The sequence below is a fragment of the Mesocricetus auratus genome, unplaced genomic scaffold (assembly GCF_017639785.1).
Source record: "Mesocricetus auratus isolate SY011 unplaced genomic scaffold, BCM_Maur_2.0 Super-Scaffold_100023, whole genome shotgun sequence".
NCBI lineage: Eukaryota > Metazoa > Chordata > Mammalia > Rodentia > Cricetidae > Mesocricetus > Mesocricetus auratus.
Window position 1 is genome coordinate 2,575,305 of NW_024429204.1, and position 27,196 is coordinate 2,602,500.

The 27,196-nt window shown below is 45.0% G+C and overlaps 1 protein-coding gene across 2 annotated transcripts in view; it reads right to left on the reverse strand.

The window, feature by feature from the left end:
* The window catches only part of Rgs22 (regulator of G protein signaling 22), a 99,099-nt gene that overhangs the window by 21,396 nt on the left and 50,507 nt on the right, over positions 1 to 27,196 (reverse strand). Inside the window, exons 13-19 of one of the 2 annotated variants that reach the window (XM_040730413.1) lie at positions 27,126 to 27,196; positions 26,217 to 26,279; positions 7,924 to 8,118; positions 6,004 to 6,096; positions 3,406 to 3,575; positions 2,421 to 2,583; positions 103 to 261 (exon numbers count right to left, since the gene is read on the reverse strand). The exon at positions 27,126 to 27,196 is cut by the window's right edge and continues 55 nt beyond it. In XM_040730413.1, coding sequence (XP_040586347.1) covers positions 103 to 261; positions 2,421 to 2,583; positions 3,406 to 3,575; positions 6,004 to 6,096; positions 7,924 to 8,118; positions 26,217 to 26,279; positions 27,126 to 27,196 — 914 coding nt within the window. Of the gene's footprint in view, positions 1 to 102; positions 262 to 2,420; positions 2,584 to 3,405; positions 3,576 to 6,003; positions 6,097 to 7,923; positions 8,119 to 26,216; positions 26,319 to 27,125 lie in introns of both variants that reach the window. The other variant, XM_021228699.2, reaches the window with a different exon arrangement.

Genomic DNA, 27,196 nt, shown 5'->3' on the forward strand with positions numbered 1-27,196 from the left:
CCACCGAAGGACGGTGGCGGGTCAGCTGGTGCTCACTCGCGGTGCAGGTGCGGCCGGGTCCTGCCAGTCGCTGCGCCCCCCGAGACTGCTCTGTTCACCTACCTTCACCTTCTGGCGTGAGGCGAACTGTTCACTTGTGAGAAACAATGGCAGCCACACGTTTTCCAGCCTGTTCAGGACGTGCTTCTGGATTTCCACCAGCACGGGTGGGTCGAGCTGCTCGTGCAGGATCCTCCCCCAGCCTCCGCTCAGCAGCATGATCTGGGGGGGGGGGTAAAGACAGGACAGGAATCACACGCTTTTCTTTTGACCGATAAAAGCCACTCGCCCGCTAGTTCCCCCTGCGTGTCACACGGGGAATGTGCCACGAATTCCCGTTTCCCACAGACCGTCTTCTGGTTATGTGACACCTGTGGGTAGTAGTGGCTAATGTGTGGTTTTGCTTCCTGTGGAATATGGGGAAAAGCACGGGAGTGAGGTCGGTTTCAGTTTTGTGTTCGTTTCTTTTCGGTGCCAGGGCCAGACCCCTGCCCCTGAGCTCCACGCTGGCTCCCGGGTACTAACTGTGTTTCCCTGCAGGGTCTCGTGACGCCAGGCCTTGAGTGTTGCTCTTCCGAGTTCTATTCGATACCTAATATCCTTATCGCCCGGGTGAGGGAGCATTTTTCTTTTTTGTAGGTGAGGCCTGAGTTACAGGGATCCTGACCCGGGGTACTGGAGATGGACACATCAGCAACAAACTCGGCTGATGGGTTTGCTGGGTGCAGATGTTGGGGCGACTGCCCCACGGGTGCTCCTGATAACGTTCGGGAAGGGCACAGAGGAGGCGGCACTGACTGAAACGGCAGCCGAGGGCCTCGACCGTGGCTACCTCTGGCAGCAAATCACTGTCTCTACCTGTCTCTACGCACTGTCAATGTTCTGCTCACTGGAATGAGCCAGCCCTCTCTATTCAGTTAACCTTTGATGAATAACATTAAGAAAATACTACCTAACATTTTACATAAATTCATAGCAAATAATAAAATGTATATTGTATAGCGAAGTCATCTTTTTAGCCACCCCTAACAATGTTAAACAAGAGTTGAAAAAAAAATAAGATTGCATTTTCCTGAAAACAAAAAGACTGGTTTGCTGATGAGAGAGCAAAGTGGCTTTGAACTCAGTCAGGGGCAGGGTGGTCTGTATGAAAGGTGAGGCAAAATTCCCAAGAATAAATTACAGACGGGACGGCTAGAGCGGCCAAGACAAAGACTGGCCGGGAGGAAAGTGTCCTAAGCGAGGCCATTTGCTCCATGGCGATGGTGACTCTCCCACTGATGCCTAAATTCTCAGCATGCGGCATGCAGTACAGCACGCTCACACAGCAGTGCCAGATGCCCCGAGACCTCACTGGACACACGGCCGCCTGCGCAGATGCCCGGCCACGCCTCTAACATGCTCCTTCTTCCCCTCCAAGTCCCTGCTCCTTTACCTGCTTCAGGGACAGCTTATGATGTGGGTCGGCTGAACTCATGGCTGTTTCAGAGATTTTTTCTTTACCGAATTTAACATTACTCTGAAGCTTCCATTTCTAAATATATAAGCCATTGGGGATATTTAAAAATAAAAAAAGGATACAGAACAACATTTGCTCTTTAGATAATAAGGGAAGAAACCTCACGCTAAATAAATTGTTTTTTACTTCTAAATCCAAAAGTACAATCAGGTTGTTTCCTGTAATTGATGGCTTTACTGTTATTAGAATCGGGAATCCAGGCCACTGTCATGGTACAGCGAGGTGACTAAACCTATGTTCACTGCCCATGAAAAGCTTCGAGGCTGGGCATGGTGGTGTACGCCCTTAATCCCAGCACTTGGGAGACAGAGGAGGGTGGATCTCTGTGAGTTTGAGGTCAGCCTGGTCTTCATAGCGAGTTCTAGGACAGTCAGGGCTATGGAAAGAGATGTCATCTGAGAAAAACAAAACAAAACAAAACAAAGGAAAAAAAAAACCAACCATTCTAGGGTGACTTAATCATAAACAGGGTTTTTCAAGGTCAAAAGCCTTTTGAGTAGCAGCAGCTGAGGGGAAGGAACCAGAGCCAGCGGTTGGGCTCGGGGGTGGATAATTGCTGTTTTCTGCTGTTGAAACACATGTATGTAGGGTTTCACACTTGGTCCTGAGCACCTAAAGCAGCATGTGACATACTAACGGCTTGTGTAGTCACTCAAATGAATGAACGACCAATTCAAGGCAGTGTGAAGCCGTGATTGTACCCCCAAACTTATGAACGCTGCCCTTAATACTGACCTAGGTGAATGACATGATGTCTTTTTATAACCCACAAATATCTAAACCGAAGAGTCTACCCAAAAAGACACTGTCAAGCTGTTGACAAAGAGAAAGGATCACTTTTACGCTTCTAACAAGCTCATACCTGGTTCTGCTGATACAAGGAAGCAGGGCTTCTGGGGCCGAAGAAATATTTCTTATTAAGGTATCTGTTTTTAATGTATATAGACTTTGCCTCTCTTTGCTTTTGGTCTTTAAATAGGATTCTTCGGAACTGCTCAATATCTATCCAACAAGACAGGTCGATGCTGGAAAGAAAGAAAGCACGCTCCTTCTTAGTTATTCCACTAAATTCAACTAGATACCAGCCAAGCCGTGGACAGTCGGGAGGTGGCCATCTGGTCGGATGGAGGACTACATCGAAGCTTCGATCCAAGCCCAGTGCAGTGGCCTCCACTGTTGCTACAGTCTTAATCCTGCTAAACAAATCACTTTAGGCAAGGGGTACCAGGGACAGAAACAGATCTCCCCTTTACCAGTGGTATCTCAGGGCTCTCGTTTAATGTGGGACTAGTAGCTCCAATTTCAAATATGGGGGAAAATCCCACATATATGTCATGGTTACTTAACGATGGGACACATTTAGAATACTCCTCACCACGATGAGGCGAAATGGTGAAGTTTGGCTCTGAGTTCAAACCAGTTTCCGTGAATGTGAGAGAGAAAAAATGTGAGCGATATTTTAGTTTATGGACTGCAAAGTTTTCAGGTTACAATGTGTGACTTGTATATTAGTTAGTAAGACTGTGAACTCTTACAATAATTAGTGAAATGTAAGAGACACTTCCTGGAAATACTAAAGGGAGCAGCAGGAAAAAGAAAAGCGGAAAAAAGTGTTTCAAGCTAGCTAGCGCTAGAAACACCAACAAACATTGCATGATTGCTGAAAATAACACCGGGGTGTGTTGGGGGGATGTGTTAACACAGCCGCATGTAAGCAGATTTTTGTCCTCACTGACATAGGTAAAGATCTACTACTGAGCCATTAACATAGCATAAATCAAAACCAGTGTCAAAAAGGGATTTTTTTAAAAACTGAGAATTATATTTAAAACCAACTTTTTCCTCACCTTGAAGAATGAGACTCTAAAAACTGGCGGAAATGCTCAAATTCCAGTTTGTTGTTCAGGAGATCGTTAAAGGTGAAATGCTTGTATTCTTCAGGGACATTATTCCAGTACTCTGTTTGTTTAGAGACTTCAGACAGTGACAGCACGCTAGTCACAGATCCAGTGGTGTCCTGGAGACAAAATACTTCACAAGACTCTTAAATCCAACAAATTGTCTACAGTTTTAAACAGAAAACTGATAAAAATGATCTCCTGGGCCAAGGTCAGTTAACGAGCTGGATAAACACACTGGATGTTCATACTCTGACTCTCAAATTTACTCCTGTTTCTTTTTTTGCCTTTTTCAGAGAATTTTTTTTTTTTTTGGTTTTTACGAGACAGGGTTTCTCTGTATTGTTTTGGAGGCGGTCGGTCCAGCCCAGCCTCGAACTCACAGAGATCCGCCTGCCTCTGCCTCCCGAGTGCTGGGATTAAAGGCATGCGCCACCAACGCCCGGCTTTTTTTCAGAGAATTTTATTTGAGTAGTTCTTACAAAGATCGTTGCAATATGAAAGTCATTTGTTTGATAGAAATATCAAGTTGTCTTGCCAAACACACTGAAGTAACCCAAAAATGTACTTCAGAGCTCACAGTTACTCCATCCATTTTTAATGAGTGCTAGTAAACATACATCGACATAAACAAAGCACTCTGTGTGCAAGAGTGCATGAGCCCAAGTTCACACGGGTGCCTGCGTGTACAAAATATTTGCTTTCAAAATATTACTTTGATTTCGTAATGAAGGGGAAACGCCTTTTGCAATAAAAAGCAAAAACATAAAATGATATTATCACCAGGAGATAACTATCATCACCATATATAGTCTCTTAGTCTCTCTGTGTATATACATACACATACATATTTACATATAAACTATATGTAAATATATATACATACAAATAAATAAACTATATATACATGGCACATGCCTTTAAACACAGCACTTGGGAGGCAGAGGCAGGTGAATCTCAGAGAATTCAAGGCCAGCCTGGTCTACAGAGTGAGTTCTAGGACAGCCAGGACTGTTATGCAAAGAAACCCTGTCTTGAAAATCCACAAATAAATAAATAAATAATTTTTTTCTTCCTGAATCTTTTTTCTTTTTTTTTTCTTTTCTTTCTTTCTTTTTTTTTTTTTTTTTTTTTTTTTTTTGGTTTTTCGAGACAGGGTTTCTCTGTGGCTTTAGAGGCTGTCCTGGAACTCGCTCTTGTAGACCAGGCTGGCCTCGAATTCACAGAGATCCACCTGCCTCTGCCTCCTGAGTGCTGGGATTAAAGGCGTGCGCCACAATCACCCAGGCTTCCTGAATCTTAAAATACATTATTATATACTACCTTTATGGATGCTTATGTATTTCCCAGACTTGAATTAATGCTACATCAAAGAACTTTCACATCAACAAAGAAACTATTGAGGTGTTATTTTAAAAACTATTGTTTTTGAAAAACATTTATATAAAAGTAAAAACTTCAGTTAAACCCCCAAAAAAAGAAACTAAAAGTCACCCAAAACCCACTGTTCAGAACTCTCTCTCTCTCATTTTGGTGAACTGCTTCCCAGATATCTCTTTTTGCATATACAAACACATATGTGCATATATATATAATGTTACCTAAGTAGTTGGAGGGTTGGTTTTTGTTTGGTTTTGACACAGGCTATGTCTTTGTGGCCCTGGTTGTCCCGGAACTCACTCTGTAGACCAGGCTGGCCTCAGACTCATAAAGATTGGCCCGCCTCTGCCTCCCGAGGGCTGGGGTTGAAGCTGGGAGGTGTGTGCCATCACACCCAGCTTGACATCAGTGTTTTTATTCCATATATTTTTATATAACTGTATGTCCTGAATAGGTCAATTAATTGCAACATTAATTTTATAGGTTTTATGGGATGATCAATATTTATATAATCAATACAATACAACACTTGGAAATTTGAGTTGTGTGTGGTGGTTCATACATGTTCCACCTCCCAGCACTTGAGAGGCAGTGTCAAGAGGAAGATAAGAGTAAGGCCTTCCTCAGCTACACACTTGGTAAAAGCCACTCTAGTTTACAGGGGACTGTCTCAAAACAAACAAACAAACAAATAAATTTCATAATTTTGTAAGTAAAACTAAGAGTCAATATCCTAGCCAATCCTATGATCTTTTGACTGACATTTCCAATTATTTTCCATATTTAAAAAAAATTTGTTGCGAAAGGCATGACAGTTTCCTTTCTGTTTAGGAAATGCAACTGAACGCTTGTAATTTGAGAACAAATGTGGTCACTGACATGCAGAAAAATAATGGACACCAGTTAAGGGATCACCATGTAGTTTAAGGCTTAAGTTTCCCGTTTTAGGAAAGCCCCTCTGTCGCTTTACCAACCTGGTTTTTCTAGCTGTGTCATTGTCACACCTTGGCCTGTCTAATGTAGCAACTACGCCAGTCAAAGGGGCAGCAGGATGGTGCCCATTTAACCAATAAGCATCTCCATGTAAGATCGCTTACCAGCAGAGTACAGGGCGGTAACTGTCCCTGGGATTCTAACTGGCGATTTTCTAAGTATGGAATGCCTTACCTCAGCCTTCTTGGAAACTGTTTCTTTATGCAAAGCGTGCAGCTTTCTGAAGTATGTGGAATCTAGCTGCCGGGTCTCTTCTTGTAGCTCTACCTAAAAACCAACAAGGCTTATGTTACTAGAAGAATGCACCTTCATGGAGAAGGGGGACAGAACACACTTCACCAAGAACTGGGTGAATTGCTTTTGAGGCAGGAGCAGAAAAGCCCTGAGTCACTGACAATATTAGTTGCAATGAAGTGACACATCCAAGGTACACAACAAAGAGTGAATACTTTCTATTTAATCACATGGTTGCTGTCAGTGAGCCCCTGCTCCCTGGGCATACACAGACAATGTAACTATGTCGACCACATTTTCAGTTTCTAATCAAGTCACAGAGAAGGCTGCCTGCTATATGAACCAAATACTCCACAGGAGAACATTGTTTACTGGTGTTCCTAAGTGTTTTATTGCTGTAGCAAAAGAGGAAACAGTTGGTTAAATTACTGCCCATAGCAGGTCTGTCTTCCTAACATGTAAATCATCATTTTCTATAGGCAGGAGAATAAAACCACTCTCCAATTCTCTATTGCAGGGAAAAACCAGTCAAGTTGGGCTGGCTAGGTGCCTGAGAACTTTCTGTATTTAGCAGCTAGCTAGCTTTGGTAGTCTGCTTCAAAGTCCTTCTAGGGACCGAGTTCACATCAATGCTTTCTCTTTTATTAAGAACAAACAGTATATAAGCCGTCTTACACATTTTTGTAAGATTCATTTGCCAAAATGTTTTGGTTCAGGGCAATTATACTCCCAAATTTCTGTTACAATTACAGGATCCCATTACAGATTCCACATTTCTTCTATGAAATGTGTTATATATTATAAATGTAAGTTGAGAGAGGCTTTTAAAACATCACACGGTATTCTAATTTTTCTAACGCAATCACAACATTCCTGTAGTAAAAAGGATACTATGTTAATTTTTAGAACTGAAAGAATTAAGGAATGAAGGGAATTGAGAAATCTAATTATTTTGGTTGTTGAATTTATTAGGGTTTTAGAATTGTTTTAGTCACAATCCAATGAGGTGAGTCCAAGCAGAGTGTTTCTGTATTGATTTTATCATAATTGCTTAATTGATCCTTCTTGGTAGCCAGCTCAAGTCCTTGGGTAGATATTAATAAAGAATAGGAATTCTGCAGCAGCAGCCCCCCCCCAACAGTGGCCTCATGTACTGGGTACACGCATTTACCTAATGGACAAAAGAATACCCAGGGACAGTTTTATTTGTGATTCAAAAGAAATTTCCTCTATCAATGATAATCATGAAAAGATCCCAGTGCTGAGGTTTAAAATGACATTTTTTTGGAATGTACAAACTTATCCAGTCAGGCGTTACAATCTGGTGCACACCTGGTACTTTAAATAGAACGCTGAAGTCAGAGGGTGGGCTTTTCGTGACACACGGGGAAGCAGTTAGATTTTCCTACGGGGTTGGCGGGGTAGGGAAGAGATTTCCTGTAACTCCTCCAGCAGAAAATAAAATGGGTCTTTCCCATTCGCCTTAAGACCACTGCTTGGAAATGTCAGGGAAGGATGACACCAATTTGGCAACTTTTATGAAGTAAAAGCTCACATTTCTCTTCTGACGCATTCTTACAGAGAAGCAAGAGTGGCAGAGACTAAGCCTTTTGTTGGGAGACATAATGGGAAACTGACCAAGAAACGAAATGAAGAAGATGATAAAATAAATAAATAAATAAATAAACAGTTAATTAGCATTTTTCCTGCCTGTGCCTGGGGTCTTCCCCAATCTTGACTGCAGAGCCCTGGCCCACCTGGGACCCTGCTACCTGGGGCGGTGCCATCTGGGGCGGTGCCATCTGGGGCCACGCCTGAGCCCTCTCCTGCGAGCGCTGTTTGCCAGGCCGGCCTGCGTACCTTTCGGTAAGCCACTTGATCCGACATCATCATCTGTGTCCATGGTTCCAGAAGGACGAGGAGGATGTACTCTTCTGCCGTGTCAAAAAGGTCCTCGAATGGGGGCTGTATCCTCATGTAAATGTCCTTCTTCCCTTCCTGTTGGAGCCCGATGTCCAGGGTGGCTGACGGAGCAATGTAAGTGGCAAAAAGATACTGAGGGGGGAGAGGGTGGACAGAGAGGGTATTGTGAGGAGCCACAGCAGTCGGCAAAAACTAAACATGCCATGGTAATATAGTCGTCCAAAGGAATGCCTCCTTTTCTTTTCTCGCTAGGGATTGGCAACTAGCCATCCCCCCTCACCCCCTCCCCCCGGCAGATAGCAAGAGTCTAAAGATAACGCTACGATTGACTGACTGACGTCACTTTTTGCGGTGCTGGGCTTCCCTCGTGTGTCTTACAGAATGAATCCTGCATGTTAGGTGAGCGCTCTGCCACTGAGCTACACCCCAGCCTTCTACACTGCTTGAGAATATCCTTTTGTACTATACAGCCTGCAATACCAGCCTCGGAGTGAAGTCAAGGCTGACGCGGGCTGACGCGGGCTACCGCGCTGTCTCAGGTGATAAAAACAAAAACCGTAAGAAGCAAAAGCCAAGATCATACAGGGCTAAAAAAAAAAAAAAGAAAAAAAATCTGGCCGTTGGTAGATTTATAGTCCAGGCGTCAAACAAATTACCCATCCTGCTTCATGGCAGAGTTCTAAGAATGGCTGATTGGGCGCAAAATGTCCCCACCTGGTGTCTAAAGCTGCGGGGTGCATACAGGAAGGTGACAGGAGCAAACAGGAGGACGCACACAGAACTTCCTGCACCATCCCACAAATGCCCCCCCATCCCACAAATGCCCCCCATCCCACAAATGCCCCATCCCACAAATGCCCCCATGCCACAAATGCCCCATCCCACAAATGCCCCTCCCATTGTCCCATTTGTCTTGTTGCACAATAATAGCTACTCAGACCCAAGGAGCAATTTAGTAGCACTGTCGTATCACTATCCCTGAATAGTAGCATGCATATAGGTGTATATGTATATATATATATGCATGCATATATATACATTATATTTGTTTATAAGGCTCAGGAAGTGCTGCCCCTCACATAACCCATGCTGCAGAGCAAGAAGAGGGAATCTAAGGGAAATGACCAGGAAAGGAGATCTGGCCTCACCCCTTCCCATGCAGAACCCCAGGAACCCTGGGGCTGCAGAGGAGACCGATGGCTCCTCCTCTCCCCTCCCTCACACCGCACCACTTGGAACCTGCCAGAGACCCAGAGGAAACCGAGGAATTCCACCTCAGCGGAGCTGACAACAATTAACGCTGGAAGTATTTTTTTTTATATTCCTTATTTTCTACTATTTAATTTCCGCTCTTTCTTGCATTCATTTCTCAAGGCGATTTTGCTTTTGCTCGTATGTTGCTCAGTCAGGCTTTAGGACAGTTGCCATGTTCCCCACCCTGTTGGCTAAAAGGCATTCTTTACCACACTCACCGGCCACCTCATAGACCCAGCTCTTATTCCTAAGCCTTTTCTTCCTTCTTTAATTCTTACCCCTCCTCTTCTTACCTAATTGTACCTCCAGAGACGTAACAACCTCTAAATCTTTGGCCCTAACAATGTCCCAGCTTCTTCCCGCCTCACTTTACCCAACTCAATTCTTTTACAGTCAATCATTGGTCCTCACACTTGGCCATCTTGCTTTCCTCCTGCCCCTCAAGTTAGTAACTAGAATCCAAGACCACTCCACACTATCCTTGATTGTGTAGCTCCAACAGTGGCTTAAGTCAGTGGGGTTGCTCATGCTAGTACAATATCCATATGGCTGAGCTACCAAGAAGCCGTGGTTGCCTTCCCAGTTATCTTAACACAGGGAATGATACAAAACTTACACCAGACACCCTGAGCTCTTCAACTAAGCAATTATTTTCTCAAGGACGCACCACCACAGCCAAGTCCCATGTGAACATTGTAAATACTTCAACTAAAAGAATATAGCTGATAAAACAAAGCATGCAGCAAAATAAGGAGACCTAGTGTGTAAATCCCAACACAGGAGCATAAGAAACACACACACACACACACACACACACACACACACACACACACACACGTCAGTATAACTCTCCCCAAGATTAGTAACCCCACAGTAGTGGCATCTAGGGAAGGAGAGTTCGGTGACAACGCAGACAGAACTAAAAATGATGGATGGATGACAGGAAGGAAGAATTCAGCAAAGAGACAAATAATGAAGAGAAGCCAACCCAGAATGCTGGAAGTAAAAAGACAGTACGCCAACAGACAGCTGGGAGGTCACAGCAGCGGAAAGGGTCAAGGAAGTCGGAGTACCCAAGCCTGGAAGCGAAGGGGAGGGGAGCGGACAACACAAAGACAAAGGAGAAAGAAGGCATCTGTGCAAATATCGTTTGAAAAGATTCACAAACAGCACAGGAGATTCTTGCTCTAAAGGCAGAGAAAACACTTTCAAAGATGGCTTGAAACAGACAAAAAGAGATGCCAATCTAGTACTGGAGACAGCAAGGACGGGCAAGGAGAGAAGGCAAAACAAACAAACAAACAAACAAACAAACAAAAGCAACACCTCCCTCATCGTATTATAACCAAATCACTGAATATACAGACCTCCCTCATTGTATTATAACCAAATCACTGAATATACAGAACAAAGAGAGTATAGTTAAAGTTGCAAGAGAAACACCACATCACACATGGACGCGGGTCCATGCAAATAACAGTACATTCGTTAACTGAAACTTTAAAAGCTCAGAGAGCTGACCGACAGGTGGAACTCAAGTTCTAGAGGCAACTGCCAATTCAGACTGCTATATAGCAGGCAAATTCATCACAGCTAAAGGAAAGATAACTTTCAATGATCAAAACAAAAGTGTATGGCCACTTAGCCAGCTATACCAAAGATACTAAAAGGAATCCTACATAATTAAGAGAAAAAAAATCCATCCATGAGGCTGTAGGAAAGAATAAACCACCCTAGAATAATAGTAAAGCAAGAGGGGAAAAAACCAAACACTATAAAAAAAAATGGCAGCAATTACTGCACACCTTTTAGTAATAGCTCTGAATACTAATTAATGGTCTCGATTTCTCAGTCAAAAGGCACTAGGAGATAAGGTTGAAAATTGGGAGCCATCCCTTTGTTGCCTCCAAGAAATGCACCTCATCACAAAAGACAGACACGACCTTAGAATAAATGGATGGAAAAAGTTTTCCAAGCAAACAGACCTAGGAACGAAGCTGGTACCGCTGTTCTAAGTCCGACAACACAGACTTCAAAGCAGGTGAGAAAAGATAAAGGTCTCTACTCATCTTTGAGGGAACAGACGATCAAGAGGACATTATTATTCTAACATACATGCCCAACACACTAATTCAGTCAGTTCCATAAAAACCAAAAATACTACTAGATATAAAGCCACAGACTGACCCAAACACTGGGTGACACCATCCCCACTCTCACCAACTGACCAGCCATTCCATCAATAAAATCAGACAGAAATATCTCAATTAAATGAGATCACTGGTCACATGGACTTAGGTGATATGACTCTACCTCGGAGATGCTAAAGATTTCACCAGCAGACTCTTAGAACTTATTACATTCTCAGCAAAGTCGCAGAATACAGAATAGTACAGAAAAGCTAGTGGGCTTCCATATGCCAATGACAAACATACCAAGAAAGACATCGGAAAACAATCTTATTTAGAATAGCCTAAAAATACCCTTTAATAACCTTAGCCAAGGATGTTAAAGATTTCTATAATTAAAACTTTGTAAACCAGGGAAGAAAGACATTGGAAGATGGAAAGACTGTCAAGAGTTGTCTCTGAAGGAAGATGGTTCCTAAGTACCATACTTATTTTCCTCCCTCTCTCTTTCCTTTGCTTTCTAAATCAGGCCTTAGGGATACTGTGTCATCCCCTTGTTCAAGTACCAGCTCCTACAACAAACAGGATAATCAGCAAGAGTAACAAGATTCACTCATCTCCTTGATTCTCTGTATCTGTTTTTTTGGATTCACCCAAGTAGAGGGTGTTAGGTATGAGGGCAGGAGCTTAAGAAGTCACCCACCTCCCGGCACCTGCTCCCAAGTCAAGACCAACAACACATTTACTGTCTTCTGTGGAGCTGTCCCTGCACCTCCTCACCTCTCCAAGGTGAGGGAGGCAGAAGCAGACAAGGGAGTAAAGGCAAGAATTCAGTTGTCAGCTCTTAAAGGGCACGGCGCTCGTTTTCATGGGGAGATATAAAGAGATTCATACTCTAGATAAGAGCTCCAATGGCAGGAAGAAGAGGGTCAGTTGTGCCCAGGTCCAGCTTACGAGCCACTGTTAATCGGCCTACTTACTGGAAAATAGGTGAGTAATGGAGGATGTCCTTCTGTGTGTATGCTTTTCTTATTGGTTGATGAATAAAGACACTGATTGGTTAGTAGCCAGGCAGGAAGCATAGGCGGGGCTACCAGAAGGAGGAGGCGGCTGGGGAGAGGAGACAAAGAGAAGCTGAGAGGAGACGCCATGTAGCGGAGGAAGGAGTAACAGGTCTGAACCCTTCTCCAGGAAGATAAGACCACGGGGAAATACTTAGATTAATAGAATAACTGATATAGCGTCCATGTGTTTATTTGGGGCTAAATGGCTGTGGCAGCAGGTAGGACCCAAACTCCATCTACAGGTGAGGGATCACTTGCAGGTGTGTGGCTGACCTCATGTCACTGAAAAGTCCCCTGCCAACATGGGTGATTCCAACCTCCCTGAAGCTGCACATGTAGAGCCCCCCCGCTCTAGCTAATTTTCCACCTCTTGTATATAATGCAGCAGTTCCCAATACCTCACAGGTGTGTGGTTGACCTCATGTTACTGAAAGGTCTCCTGCCAACATGGGTGACTCCAACCTCCCTGAAGCTACACATGTAGAGCTCCCTCCTTTAGCTAATTTTCCACCTCTTGTATATAATGCAGCAGTTCCCAATACCTCAGATAGCTAAAGGAGCATTTGCACACTGCTGGGAGGGTCAGGAGCGAGTGGCTAGAATTTCAGCTCAAAGCCTGACGACCCTCCTTCACCCCTCCTCCTTCCACAAGGACGTGTTCACAGGCCTGATCAAGCCCGCGGCCACAGCTACTATGCAAGGTAACAATGGCTGTGCTGCGCTCAGGGGACAGTGTTCCACAGCTTCGGGAAACAAAGTAAATCTGCGGCACACTGCGATGACTTCCAGCGTTAAAATCTGAGTATCAGGCTGGAGAGATGGCTCAACGGTTAAAACCACTTGTTGCTCTTCAGAGGAGCTGGGTTCGGTCCCCAGCACCTACACAGCAGCTCATACACATCCTGAGTCCTCGTCACAGGGGCTGCAGCACCCTCTTCTGCACCAGGAGTGCACATGCATCATGCAGACAAACATTTGTAAACACGAAATGAAATGAATCTTTTAAAAAATTAAAACTGTAAAATGTCTTTCAAATAATCAAGGAGCAACTTGATGACATATAACAAATATAGGATACTCATATACATATGTATGATAAAACATGCATAATAAAAAAGTTAAGCGTCTTCACAATTTTTGTCGACAACTTGAAGTTGATGCTACCTCACATCTTGATGAAATACAAATACGTGCATTTCCTGAATACCTTATTTGTGAGTTAGAGACATTATTACAGTAATCTCAGGCCGTCTGCTGCTTCTCTGGCCACCCAACTCCTTTGCAACCACAAAATGGATAACAACACAGCTCCTGTCAGAGAGAAAACCGCTCCCCTCGAGTTCTTCATGGCCACTCTCATCAACAGTGAAGCAGAGGTTCGCACGCACACACAGCTGTGGGGGACATGACTCCAGTTTAAACATGAACTTACAATGCTTTCCCCGGGGGCCGGGAGGGATACAAGCACTGCCTGTCTGTGGTCTGGCTGCCTGGCACTGTGCACAGCACAGCTCTTAGCTCCATCTCTCTTGGAGACCCTCAAAGGTTATATAATCAGGAAGCATAAGCCGGGCGGCCTGCCCACACCTCTGGACACCTGCATCTGTGACTCACTTTCTTGGCAAGTGTTCAAACTGGGGGCCGGGGGAGGGGGGGAACGGGACAGAAGAACTCTCCCTTAAAAAAAAAAAACTTTTACAGTTTGGAAATTCTGGCAGTCCATTTTCTTGCCTTGTTGAATGAAATCTTAATAAGGCTGCCTTACTGCTAGCAAGGCAAGGATGCAGGAAAAGGGAAACGATGGGTACCATGGAGACAGGAAGAAGAGCTGAGGAGAGGAGGAAGAGGGATTGCAAAATGAACCCAAAGAAACAAAGACCGAAACCAATTTTTAGAAAAGGGCATGGAGGAGAAAAACAATGTTTTGATAAATATTTTTGCTTTTTAATGGGTAATAAACGAAAACGGTATTTAACTTACTTTGGGGGTGATGAGAAAAGATCTCACTGTGTAGCCCAGGCTGGCCTTGAATCTACCAATCTCCTGTCTCTGCCTCCTGAGTGCTGAATAAATGAGTGGACACCCACTGCACCCGTCTAAAATTATTTCATGTGCGTTACTTATTTTGGCGTCGTATGGAGGGACGTTCGCATTTCTGGTTAAGGAAATCTCAGGTCTTCATCAGAGATGCCGCTCTGTACCCTCGACCCGCATTTCACTGCCTGGGAGACGGAGCCAGGGAACGCTGACGACATCTTCCGGTGTTTGCCTGCCGCGTGTAAGGCCCTGGGTAAACATGCCATAACACGTGAAGCTTCGTCCTCGCCACTCCAACCTTCCTACACCATCGAGCCTGGGCCAGCGCGCCCGACAGACGAGAGGGCCGGGCTTTCTGGACGTGTTCCTTTTTCTTTAACAGGGTGAAAAGCAAAGAAACTGTGGGACATTCCGCAGTGGTCTGTGATAGCTGGGTGTCCTTGTGCCAAGGACTCGCTCATGACAGCTGCGGAGCGAGAGTCCAGGGGACGCTCTAGGCGTGTGCTGTGCGCGCAGGCACACACGGATGGATCACGGAGTGAAGCGTCCCCACTGCGCTGAAGGTGAACGGCCCTCGGGAAGGAAACTTCCCATGAGCTCGGGCTGCCTGATGAGCTGCAGCCCGGCATTCATCTGCGTTCCAATGAAAACAGGAACAATTCCTGTGCAGCCTTAAAAGGCAAAAGTCAAGAATACCGCACCAAGCTCTTGACCACATGTGCTGGTTCAGCCGGCTACGCTGCAGCTGTCGGCTGCGTTAATGCAGTTGGATTCGTGTGTTTCCTTTTGATGTGTTCGTTTAGTGACGGGGTGTGTGGGTCTTAACGAGACTGCCTGGCTACACACTCCTTGTGTGATGTTTGACTGTCACCACCAGGCCGGGACTGGAAGTGAGAGAGAGAAATAGGAAACTTGAAAACTGCTGTGGGACCTTAAGGCCGGCTTACGGGACATCTGGCGGATGAGCAGGGCAGGCAGGCAGGCATTGAGGACACTTTCGCAGACTGTCCTTTGAGGGCAAGTGTGTGAGATGACCGGGCACACCTATTAGCCTGCTTTGCTCAGTACATTGGGCATGTGCGCATCAGATCAGGAGGTACCCATAAACACGTCGAGTTACGGTGTGCTGACTTGAAAAGTAGTAGCCAGCAGATTTCCGGCGTGACCGGCTGAAGTGATGCAGAGGTTAGGAGAAACAGTTTCTGCTTCGGCGTGTTGTGCCACGGGGAGGTCCATTTTTTCTTGGCTGTGGTGAGGCCAGCAGACGACATTTTAATACGTGTCTTGCACGTTCTTCTGGGAGTTTTCCAAGATACCTACCTACCAAAAGGCGTGTCAGAAACGAAGGTCTGCCTGCAGTTGCTTTTCCGACTGCTAGGCAGGTCCACTGGGGTTTGCCTGACAGACTGACAAGGGCAGTCCGTGTCAACCGAACCTATCAGTCCCCAGAGGAGAGGAGGCAGATAGCCTACAAAGCCCGAGCTACCACTTCCTGTATGTAAAGACAAAAGAAGGGGAATCTCTAGGCTGTGGGAATGTACAAAGTTTATTTGCAAAGATTTTTTTTTAATCAGCTTTTTTCCAAGTTTAGATTTAGCAAACTATGGGGGGGGGCTTCCTAATTCTGGAGCAAAGGTAAGACTCCGTCTTTGAGAGGTACAAACAAGGGGGGGGGTCTGAGCAGTTTCTAAAATCCGGGAGAAATTCTGAAGGTGGAGGGCAGGGGCTTTCAGTTCTAATGTTAGTGAAACTCACAATGGAGAGGGCCAGGATGACCCTCTCTGTCATTCTCTCTCTCTCCATCGTTAGAACGTGTGCTGCCCTGTCCTAGCCCATGGGAGCTAAACAGCAAACTGTCGGAAATTTTGTGAACTACCTGTGTGAGGAACGGCTCTTAAGAGGAAACAGCAAAGCATGTGGGGAAATAAAACTCATGTTATTGGGTCTTAACTCAGAGCTCGGCTCGCCCAGCCATCCAAGTTGCTTCACGGCAGCTGTGTGCTCAACCGTGACAGAACTCACGGCTGTGCTTGAGGGCCAACGGCAGAGAAACACAGGAACCTCTCGACCGGGCTCAGTGATTCTGCTCTTGGAATGTGTATAAAACCCTGAGATGAAGCTGTTCTCCAAAGCTAAAGGCAAAAGGAGTCCCTGGGGGCATTTATAACAGGGACATGAATGCCCCATTCTGGATGCTTCCAGAAACCGCGAAACAGGGCAAAAGAGAAGTCTGCTTTTAGAACCGTCCACAGCTCTAGTGGACACAGCATCTTGTGGTCCGAGTTCATATGAGGCGGAAAAAGAAAACAGCAAGCAAATCCAAGTGAGCTAATCTTTTTTGTTCTTTCTGCGAAAGGAGGGAAAAAACTGATGGTTTTTAATGACCTCTCACATCCCACTAGGAGCTCAGAGGCATTACCGAGAAGCCTTGCACAGATGGGCTCGCATGAGAAGAGCCCTGCATTGTTCCCTTAGGAATCCCGAAGATGGGGATCTGGGGATTGCAACATCCTGTGCCTGAGAGACCAACTGCTGCGTGGTGGGACCTCACCAAGACATGACAACGCGATGACAATTCATTGAGAATCCCTGGCCACTGCCCAGCCCTTACTAATGAGAACTCGGAGCAACAGGACTTCAGAAAGTGCCAATGGGATGTCGGAGGGACACTTGCTTGAACCGGTTTGGACAGAGTAAAAAAAATCAGAACATGTTAGGAAAGCCAGGAACAAACCATAAACTCCAGGGACAAAATGGATTAGCGTTTTAAAACTGACCGGTCATTGCTTAAGACATTTTGAGCAGAACTGATTAATCACGTACATGGTGGAGTAAAATAGACCAATAGCTAAGAAAATTCCCACCAGTCAAGGGCAATCTAAGTCTCCCAAGGATTTTATCATCTCAATTTTTTTAAATTAAAAATAACTTTAACAAAAGCAGCATGTATTTAGGGGGAGATATTTAACCTCTAAAAATAGAGAAATCAGTGAACAGTAATTCAATAATATGATTATAGCCGATTTTTTTGTTGTTTAAAAAACCAAACCTACAAAAAAAACCTAAAAAAACAAAAAAAAAACTTATTTCTATCCATCCTAGCAAAGCACCGGGCCAATAGAGGACAGCAGGCTACCAAGCTGCCAAACGGCTATGCTGAGAAAAGCAGCCTTGAAGCAGGCTTCGCTGACATCAGGCGCAGCTCCAGAGAGTGAGCGTCCCTGCAGCAGGTGAACCCGCCCATGGAAGAGCCCTAGGAATAGTCTCTCTGGCCAGTGGGCCGGGCTGAGTGGCAGACATCTCAGGCCGGTGAGCTGGGTACACACACAGTCACGACCTGATTCTGTGACATTTCCATGCCACAGCTAACCGAGCCTCCTCTTGACTGGGGTGTCCTTTCTTAGATGCTCTGGACAGTCAGTCAAAGGCAGCCAGTGAGGCTATCCTATCTCTGGACAACCTCTCATAGTTATTTTTAACTATTATATACGGTTCATGTTTCAAAGTGAGATAAGGGGGGGGGGGGGGAGGTGGTGTCACTATTGCTCCCATCAACTTGTTAGGTTCAGACTTGCAGCAGAAATGTGGTAATCTGGAGGGCCAGGCTGGGGAAGACTGTTGAAGGTGGGTGGTGGGGTATGACAGATCATTAAACTGTTTTACAAAAAAAAAAAAAAGCTGCTTAAAAACACATGGCTGGCAGTGGTAGTCACAGAAAAATAATAATTAACTGTGATTACATCTATAGCATGCTGCTGAAAATGCAAGCATACCAATAGATTATCTCGTTTATTAACACAGGCCACTTCCAGGTCCGAACATCCAAGGTAGACACAGAGATTATCTTCCCAGACTCACAAGTCTAATGGGGAAGATTTCAGTGGTGAAATTTAACATGTGATTGTTCACGAGGATATTTTTAGAACATTAAAAGTGAAAGATTGAGCAGGGCAGTAGACATCTTTGTAGAGGAAATTCTTAATAATAACAATAATAGTAAAACAGTACAGTTAGTATAAGGAGTATCTGGAGTCATAACAGCTCTGATTCAACAATTACCAACTGCTTGGGAATGCCCTTAGGAAAGTTAGCTTTCTAGTCTACAGAACTGGGGAGGGTGCACCAAATAAATAAATAAACAAACAAACAAAAAAAAAACCACCTCTCCGTTTTGTCAAGAATTAAATCAGCTATTATCACAGAAGCTAAGAGACAGTAAGCATTTGCACAGCTGACACATGGAATGACAATTATGGTCCCGCCTGAGAAGTTTAGGTCCTGGCCCTCCTTGGATAAGAAGGTAAGAGAAAGTCTTTGGGGTGGGTGGGGATTCATTTTTCTGATCCTAATGTGTGTGGACTCTTCAGGCTGCAGGCTACACTTAGGCAGCTGGCACCAACACCCACAGGATGACTGAAAATGAGTGGTGACTGTAAAACACAGAGCTGGTCGCCTGTGGGCGCTCGCCCTGAAGCCACTTCCCCAGCAAAAAAAAAAAAATGCGTGTAAAACAAGACCCAGTTGACCCTGCTCAGTGATTCACGGTGTCCAGGAGTCGGCCTGCCTGCTACATGGGATACCTATCGTCTCTCTGTAACAAAAACAAACAGTGTAACAGCTCGAAAGTAACTATCGAGACACTGAAATTTACCATAGAGCTCTCAGGAGGGAGGCCAGTGGTTTCCCACAGTCAACTCACATCCAACCTCACCCCTGGCCCTTGTCCATTCATCTTTGAGAGGACGAAGCTTGGTCATTGCTGCTTGGTAATTCTGTTAGCGCACCTGGAAACACATGCCGGCCTAGAGGAGCACTTAGCTCATAGCACTTTAATGAAAACGTCAGGACCACCCTGAAGTGTCTAAGTCCTGTAAACACCGAGAGGAATTAAACAATCACCTTAATGGATGGGGGGGAGAGGAGTCTCATCTGCCACACAGCCCCCTCTTATGTCACCTTTTTTAAAAAAATCTTTCCAAATGAGTTTGTGGTAACGGCATCCAAGGTTTAGGTAAAACTTTGAAGTTAGCTCGCATGTCCCTGGAAAATGTTGCCAGGATTAACTCAAACTTCAGAGGGAAAGGTCTGGACCTGGTCCTCTTCTCTGACCTTTCAATGTCTCCCTGAAAACTGGGAGAGGCAGAGAGGTCTGGGGTATGGCAGAGGTGGGCGTGTGCTTCCTTCACCCACAGGTCCCCTACTCAGATCGGAGCCCAGTCAAAAGTAGGTATTTGTGGGGACACCAGTAAAAGTTTCTAGGCTAAGAACGATGCGCGCACTTGCTGGTCTAATTGCTATTCTGTAGCAGGAGTTATAATAATAATTATAAAAGCCCGGAGTCAGATAGAGGGGAAAATGTGGAGAGATCAGAGAGAGGAAGGAGCAAAACCACAGCCACCTTAGCTACTCAGCGTCCAGAGGAAAAGAGAGGGAGCTCCTGCCTCCTCCTGCCTTATCACTTCCCTCTCTGCCACCTCACTTCCTGTCTGTCCATACAGACCTCCAGACCTCGATGGTTAACTAGTGCCTAGCTCCGCCCTCTGAGCTCCAGGCAAACTTTATTTGCTCGGAGTACAAACAAGGTGTCACCACACTGTTCTGTTTGTCTTGGTCACCTGCTGCTGCAGTTGGAGGGTGGGAGCTGGGAGCAGAAGCAACGGGGACAGACAGGTACGTGGACACTTGCAGAATCCCCAGGCAGGTTATGCTGTGCAATCTAGTGTGACCATTGGATCCACACGGTCTCACATCACCCCCATGGGAAACGGCATAAAAAAAAACGGCAGTGCACAACTTCTTCTGTGTGTGTGTGTGTGTGTCTGTGTGTGTGTGTGTGCGTGTGTGTGGACGTTCCGCACTATATCACAACTAAGGCTCCCTGAGGTCATCCAGTGCATGCACGTGGGTCTTGGGACAATTTATCCACTCGGCTTTAGTTTCCCTTTCTCTCGTGGATGCTGAAAACCTCAGATGGGCGGCGGCACAGCTGCGGGAGATGGTGGTCAGTAAAACGCTCATCACGGGACCTTCAAGTCCTGTGTTTAGGTCCCAGTGCCCACTGTGACAGCGAACATCCCTAATTCCAGCGCTGGGGTATGCAGACGGTCAGATCCTGGGAGCTAACCAGGGGTCTTCAAGTTCAGTGACAGGCCCTGTCTCCCAAGGTGAGGAGGAGATAGATGGAGGAAGATATCAACCTTGTTCTCCCCCCTCAAAGCTGATGACAGTGTTCTGAGCCCCAGAGTCACGGGCACCAGCCTGTTTACTGCGCCCCTTAAGGGACGTCGTTGAAGGATTGTGTGGAACAGAAGCAAGTGAATCTCTTGCCACAGAGCTGGGCCAGAGAGTGCCGCCACATGGGTGGATGGAGGGAATCCATCCATCAGGGGTGGGGCTTGCAATTATCACGATGGAACCTAGTTGTGGTTGGAAAGACTGGAAAGATTTCAGATCTGGTTAATATGAGCAAAATGGAAAAGAACCATTTTTTTGGGTGTGTAAGGGGTTGTCACCAAGAGAGAGATTTATTTTGTGCTAAATACGACTAAAAGGAGAGGCGTGTTTGGCTCAAAAATTAAAGAAAATGAAATAGGTCCCTCGTTCCTGATGTGTTTCCAAGGATTTATTTTAAACATTATTAAAGTATTTTAGAATCACCAACTGTTACCTACCAGTAAAGGTAGAGAATTATCTCCTCTCCCCGCTTAACTCCACGGTGTCGGCTTTGTTTCCAACACAACCACATTACTTCAGCTGCTGCTGCCTCCTGGGAGGGCAACCCCAAGAACAAGGTTCTCATTCTTGTATTCAGAGGACCCCGAGTGTGAAACACTCCTTCTTACTCTTTTAAAAAAGGCTGTAATAATATAAATACATCATTTCCCCCACGCTTCCTTCTCTCTCTCCAGACCCTCTCTATGGGCATATATTCTTACTCACTTTCAAATTCGTGGTGTCTTTATTCATCTTAACTGTTGCTAAATATAGTTATGCACATGTGCATGCACATATACATATTCTTAGACACATGACTCCACCCTGCCCAGCCGTGTGTACCTTTCAGGGCTGACTCTGGTATTGGAGGACCAAGTGGGGAGCACGACTTTCCCAGCTCTTGGCATCCCTTAGTGCTCTGTAGTTCTTTGTGTATGTCCAAGGCCTGGTAGGCTCTCTCCATCCCCTTGGGCGTGCGTATTGTTATTGTCCTTCTTCTCGTGTGTTTAGGAAGTCGTGTTGGTGAGGCTTTATGGGTGTAGCTTCTGGCGTTGCTAGGAGACAGGGTATCACAGGGAATCCCCTGAGAGAGACTCCTCACAGAGTGTGTTTCGTTCACACTGTATTCTAACTCAGAACAAGTTGTAGCAGAGGCTAAGCGGTGACTTAAGGTGGTGACGGTGGCTAAGGTCATGACATCTACAGGTTTGTTCCCATGCCTTGGGGCTCTGGGTTTGCACTGCCCTAGTGTCCACTCACCCTGAATGCCAGGTTGTCAATGTACCCCTTGCCTCTGTCCGGGAGACTTTCTCACTTGCTATTTCCGCCGTGTATTTAGGTGCGCGTTTGTTACATTTTCTGGAAATTGTATAGAGGAAGCTTTTCAAGTCATCTGAGCTGCCAACATGCCAGAAAGAGTCTCAGAAGGACACGTCACATTTTCTTTTTTTAGTAGCCACAGTAAGCACCTTGTACAAGATTCTATCTACTGAGCCTAGGAAACAAAAATCCAAGTGCCTGGCTCCACCTTGCTTTCTAACAAGAGAAAACCAATTATCTTCCCTGAGAACTTGTTACTGTTTCCCCTAGTGTGAGCCTGGTTTTCCAACTGACACTTTGTCTGTTTTTAAGTCTCTCTAAGATAAGAAATTAGCATTTAAAATGTGCCCAGTGGAAGAATCTCTCTTCTCCTCTTCTCTCTCTCTCTCTCTCTCTCTCTCTCTCTCTCTCTCTCTCTCTCTCTCTCTCTCTCTCTCTCTCATACACACACACACACACATTAAAGAGCTCATGCCACAAAATTACTAAACATACAAGGGAAGAATCCACTGTGTCAGCAGAACTAAAAATTAGTTCATAGAATTATTAAACACTGTGGCAGCCAGCCTCTAGGGTGGCCCTATACACAGTGCCTCTTGATACCCATGCTTTCTCTCCCCTCTGCCCCCTTCTCATTTTTGAGATTAGAGTCCCATTATGTAGTTCTGGTTCTTCTAGAACTCACTATGTAGACCACTCTGGCCTTGAACTCACAGATATCCACCCACCTCTGCCTCTCGGAGCTGGGATTAAAGGCGCCTGGCCCACAAAAACTGATAGAACCAATGTGTGTTGTTCTGAGCCACAGAGCTTGTGATAAAACTATAATACAGCTAGAGACTAATAATGTGTTCTAAATGATAAAAGACAAGGCAAAGAAATTGAAAAGGAAATGCCCGTAAGAATTATAAAACACAAATATAATGTTTAAGAATGAAAAAAAAATCACAGCTGGGCAAGGCAGCACCAGCTTTTAATCCCAGGCAGAGGTGGGCAGCTGTCTAAGAGTTCTACATAGTAAGTTATAGGCCAGCTAAGACTATATTGTCTCAGAAACAAGCAAACAACAACACAAACAAACAAACAAAGCCTTATGAGTGAAAACTATAACTTAACTCAATGAGTGGGTTGCACAGCAAAATGAAAATGTGTATTACAAAGCACAGGCAGGGTTCAGGTGGGGAACCCAGGACAGGGCGGACTGCCCCAGAGTGAACCCTGCAAGAAGTATCAGCTGAGGACTGCGGAGAACTTACAGAGGCAAGATTCCTGAGACATCAGAGGCAAGTGAAGCCTAAGAGAGAGAGCATGGCGGTAAACACACTGTGGTCCAACCCAGAACTCTAAAGTCGGGGGGGGATGGTAAGGCAGTAAGTAAGAAACGGCATCTCCATCCTACAAGAACAGGAGCAGCAGAAGAGATGGAAAGGACAAGACAGGGAAGCAGAGGTGAATATGGTCAAAATGCATGATACACGCTTACAGAAATGTCACAGTTACGTGTGTTGTTATAGAATTAGCATGTGCTGACGACAAACAGAACCGTCAAGTCTTTAGGCCCACAACGAGCTAAGTCATCAGAATCAAACGAACATTTTCAGGCACATGAAATCTGTGGTTTTGCTTCTTTTTCTTTTTTTTTTTTTTTTACAGACTTATTTTTCACATATTTGTTATAGCGCTGGAGACCGAAGCCAGGTCTCACACATGCTAGGCAAGCACTTGCCAGTGAGCCAAGTTCCCAGCTCCGGTTTCTTGTTTTCCTGAATCTAATGCGTGTTGGTGAGCATGTGTCGGAACTTCATCCAGGGATGAAGCTGTGTGAGGTGACTTCTGAGAGCTTGTGGGGGAAACCCTAAGAATCCAAGACAAGGGTCTTGGTTTCAAACACGTGGAATTGGTCTTGGGTTGAGCTTTCTTGTCCCTCCCTACTGCAGCAGATAGGAGTGATTTTAACGCAGATTATTTATTACAACTGGCTATTGGCTTTAGTTTATATGTCTCTATGCCACGTGTGGCTTGTCTGCCGCGTGTGGCTTGTCCTTGTGATTGGTCACTTCGCTCAGGTGACTCCTCTTAGCCCTCAGAGTACAAACTGACACTCTGAATAGAGTTGGCTATTGCATGAGGCTTTAGTTTGCCTCATTTATGGAATCCACTCCTCCAGGTCCCACCGCCTCTATAATGGTTAACGTGCATATATGCTTATGAGCACCAATACATTAGTCCAAACCTTTGGGCTCATGGGTCATGCTAAATCCTTATTACTGGTTCTCCCCTATCTTCTCTCCACTATTATCCCCATACTGCTATTTGGGAGAATAAAACCACATATACAGAAAAATCACATAGGTCCTTTTAGTCTCTTAGTGTGTGACTTGGCAGACACACAGAAATGATGTAAAATCAAGCTCATGGCACATTCGACATGTAGTGGCAGATGACTATATTCCCTTGATGGCATTATCATTCCAAAGGCCCATGTTATAAATGAACGTTTGAAGAAAGCCATACAATATTCCTATTGTCATTAAGTGGGTGATATTTCACACTGTAAAACAAATGTATAATATCATAGACAAATCCTATATCTAGAAGAACAAAAACTTTGCATAATAAAACCCAAACTAGTTGAGATAGTAGTTCCTCCTACCAAGAGTAACAAAAGTAAAACAACTATAGGTACAAGATTAAAATATATATTTTTAAAAGCACATGAATTCTCTCCTTTTATTTCCCTCTATTCAATCTTAAAGGTGGGTGTTCTACACTGGCCTGCTCTTCCGATCCCTGCCTTGACTCCCAAAGAACTCCTGGCAATCCCCCAAACAGAACAACCCATTTTTAAAACAACCCAAACTGTCCAGTTTCTGAACCAGGTAGAGTTAGCTATTAGCAGCATTGCTAAGAACCAGGAAGCCTATGAAGCCAGAATAGAACCTCCTTCTTCATGCATGTACAGAATCTGGTTGATTATTAACACACAAACCATCCCACTTCACCGGGCAGCTGCAGACCTATTTTGGAGGAGGATTCTTTGAGTAGTGAAAACATAATAAAAATAACAGATGGTCCCACAGCAGACGGGGGCAATGGGTTAGGGGAGGAGGGGTAAACAGTGAATTACAGGTAGAGGGTTAACAAGCAGAACTGTGTGGTCTCAGAATAAAACGGTCCTGGTAAAGCAGAGATTCGTCTCATGATTTCGTGGAGACATCTGGGCTATGTCGGAGCTGCAGTCCTTATCCTCACGGCAAGAGGAACAAAGCTGTCACTGGGCTACAAAGCATAGCTGCTCACTCTGGACTTTGAGGGGTGGGGTGGGAGCAGCCAGGCATGCATCCAGGAGGGCACTCTGGTGTCCTGAGCAAGACTATGAGATAATAAATAACATGGTGATACTAACTCCCTGAGCAGCGTCTGGGGGTAGGCTCCTCTGGGATGGGTTGTTTGGGGGTTATAAGAATCACCCAGTGAGAGAGAGAGAGAGAGAGAGAGAGAGAGAGAGAGAGAGAGAGAGAGAGAGAGAGAGAGAGAGGAGTGGTCCGGAGACCTGACTCCGTAAACGATCTGGAGAGCCTAAGAATAAAACACCAGAAGGTCAGCTCGAGTCATAATTCTGTTCCCATCTCCACCTCCTGCCACTGCCCCCTGCAAGAGGCGGCTCTCTGTCCCCATTTGCAGAGGATCTTCTGTTCACCCTCCTCCAGGTTTTTTGGTTTGTTTTGTTTTTGCTATTCCTTCCCTATTTTGCTTCAGGGTGGTCTTGAAATGCTCTCTCCTCTGCCCTCTGAGTGTCTGTCTCATATGGTGTGTAGATGGGAGCCCAGACGCCTGCGTAGAGCCCGCACACGCACAGCCGTGGGCCAGCAGCCTGGCCCGTCCAACAGCTGACATCTGCAGGGGGCTCCCTGTCGCTCCCTTACGCATCTGCTCACAGAGTCCCAACAGAGATGTTAGAGGGCAGGCGCGGGGGGGCGCGGCGGCATTCTTTATGGGCAGAACAAGCAGTTGGCAGGAAGAGACAATAAAGTAGACCAGATAAAATAGATAAAACGGAAGGCGCATAGATCAGATTATAAAACATGAAGTATTCCCGGGGCAACGATCTGAGCCCTGCAACCCAGCTCTCCCTAGTCTGGGGGGCCGGACGCGGTTTTTACTCTCCTACGTACTCACAGCATTGCATGGAGCAGGGCTGTCTGCTACTTACTTGGGCTTGCTTGCACACTTTGAAAGGATGGAGTGTTTCTTGGTAGAACAGCTGATGGTAAGCCTGTAGGTCAAACCAAAAGTACACACTGTGCTTCCACAGCTGTGGACGGAGAAGTACAGAAATCGTCACAGCCAGTCAGCGAGGCCCTCAGACAGCTAATTCCCTACATGTCTACACACGCGCGCCCTACGCCCTTGCTGCTACTGCAAACCATGCCCAGCTTAAGCTGGTCTCAATCTTTTACCGCAAACTGGCAGTGTACAAGGCATTTATGGCCACTGTCAGTCGAACATTGTATTTTTGTATATAAGTGTTCCTTAGAGTTGGTCATTAAAATAGTAAATTTTTTTAAAATAGCGATGAATGCAATTCTAGCTGACAGGTAAAGAACATGTGTTTGTGACATGAAAGCACGGTCCGACACATCAACATTTGGGTAAGTCGGTATCACAGCACACCTAAATATTAACTACTAAGCCAATTAATCACTGTCCATTTGGGTCATACAAATATTGATTGTAATTTTAAAAACATTACTGGAAATCATTTTTACCTCTATTCATTATAATCAATGGTTGTTAAAATTATTTAAAATCAAGTATTAACAGAAATAAACTAAATATGGCATATTAAAATGAGATTAAGTCATATAATTAACTATAGCAATATATGTTAGTATTTATCTGTATTTCACTTTTCTTTGTAATTTTAGTAGGGTGGTAAACCAGAGAGAATCATAATTTGGTTGGATGGTTGAAGAGTTACTACATATCAAATGTGGATTTAATTTATCAGATGAGAATTTGAACATCAGATATATTTATATGAACACCAAGTAACTTCAATGCCACTTATTTCTAAATCAAGTAAAACCATAAGTCCAGATTTTAAATAATAACTTTCTACCTTGTTCCCTGAATTCTCGCAGAATTTAGTGAAGAAGAATCCAGCTCTATTTTCCACATACAAAGACTGCA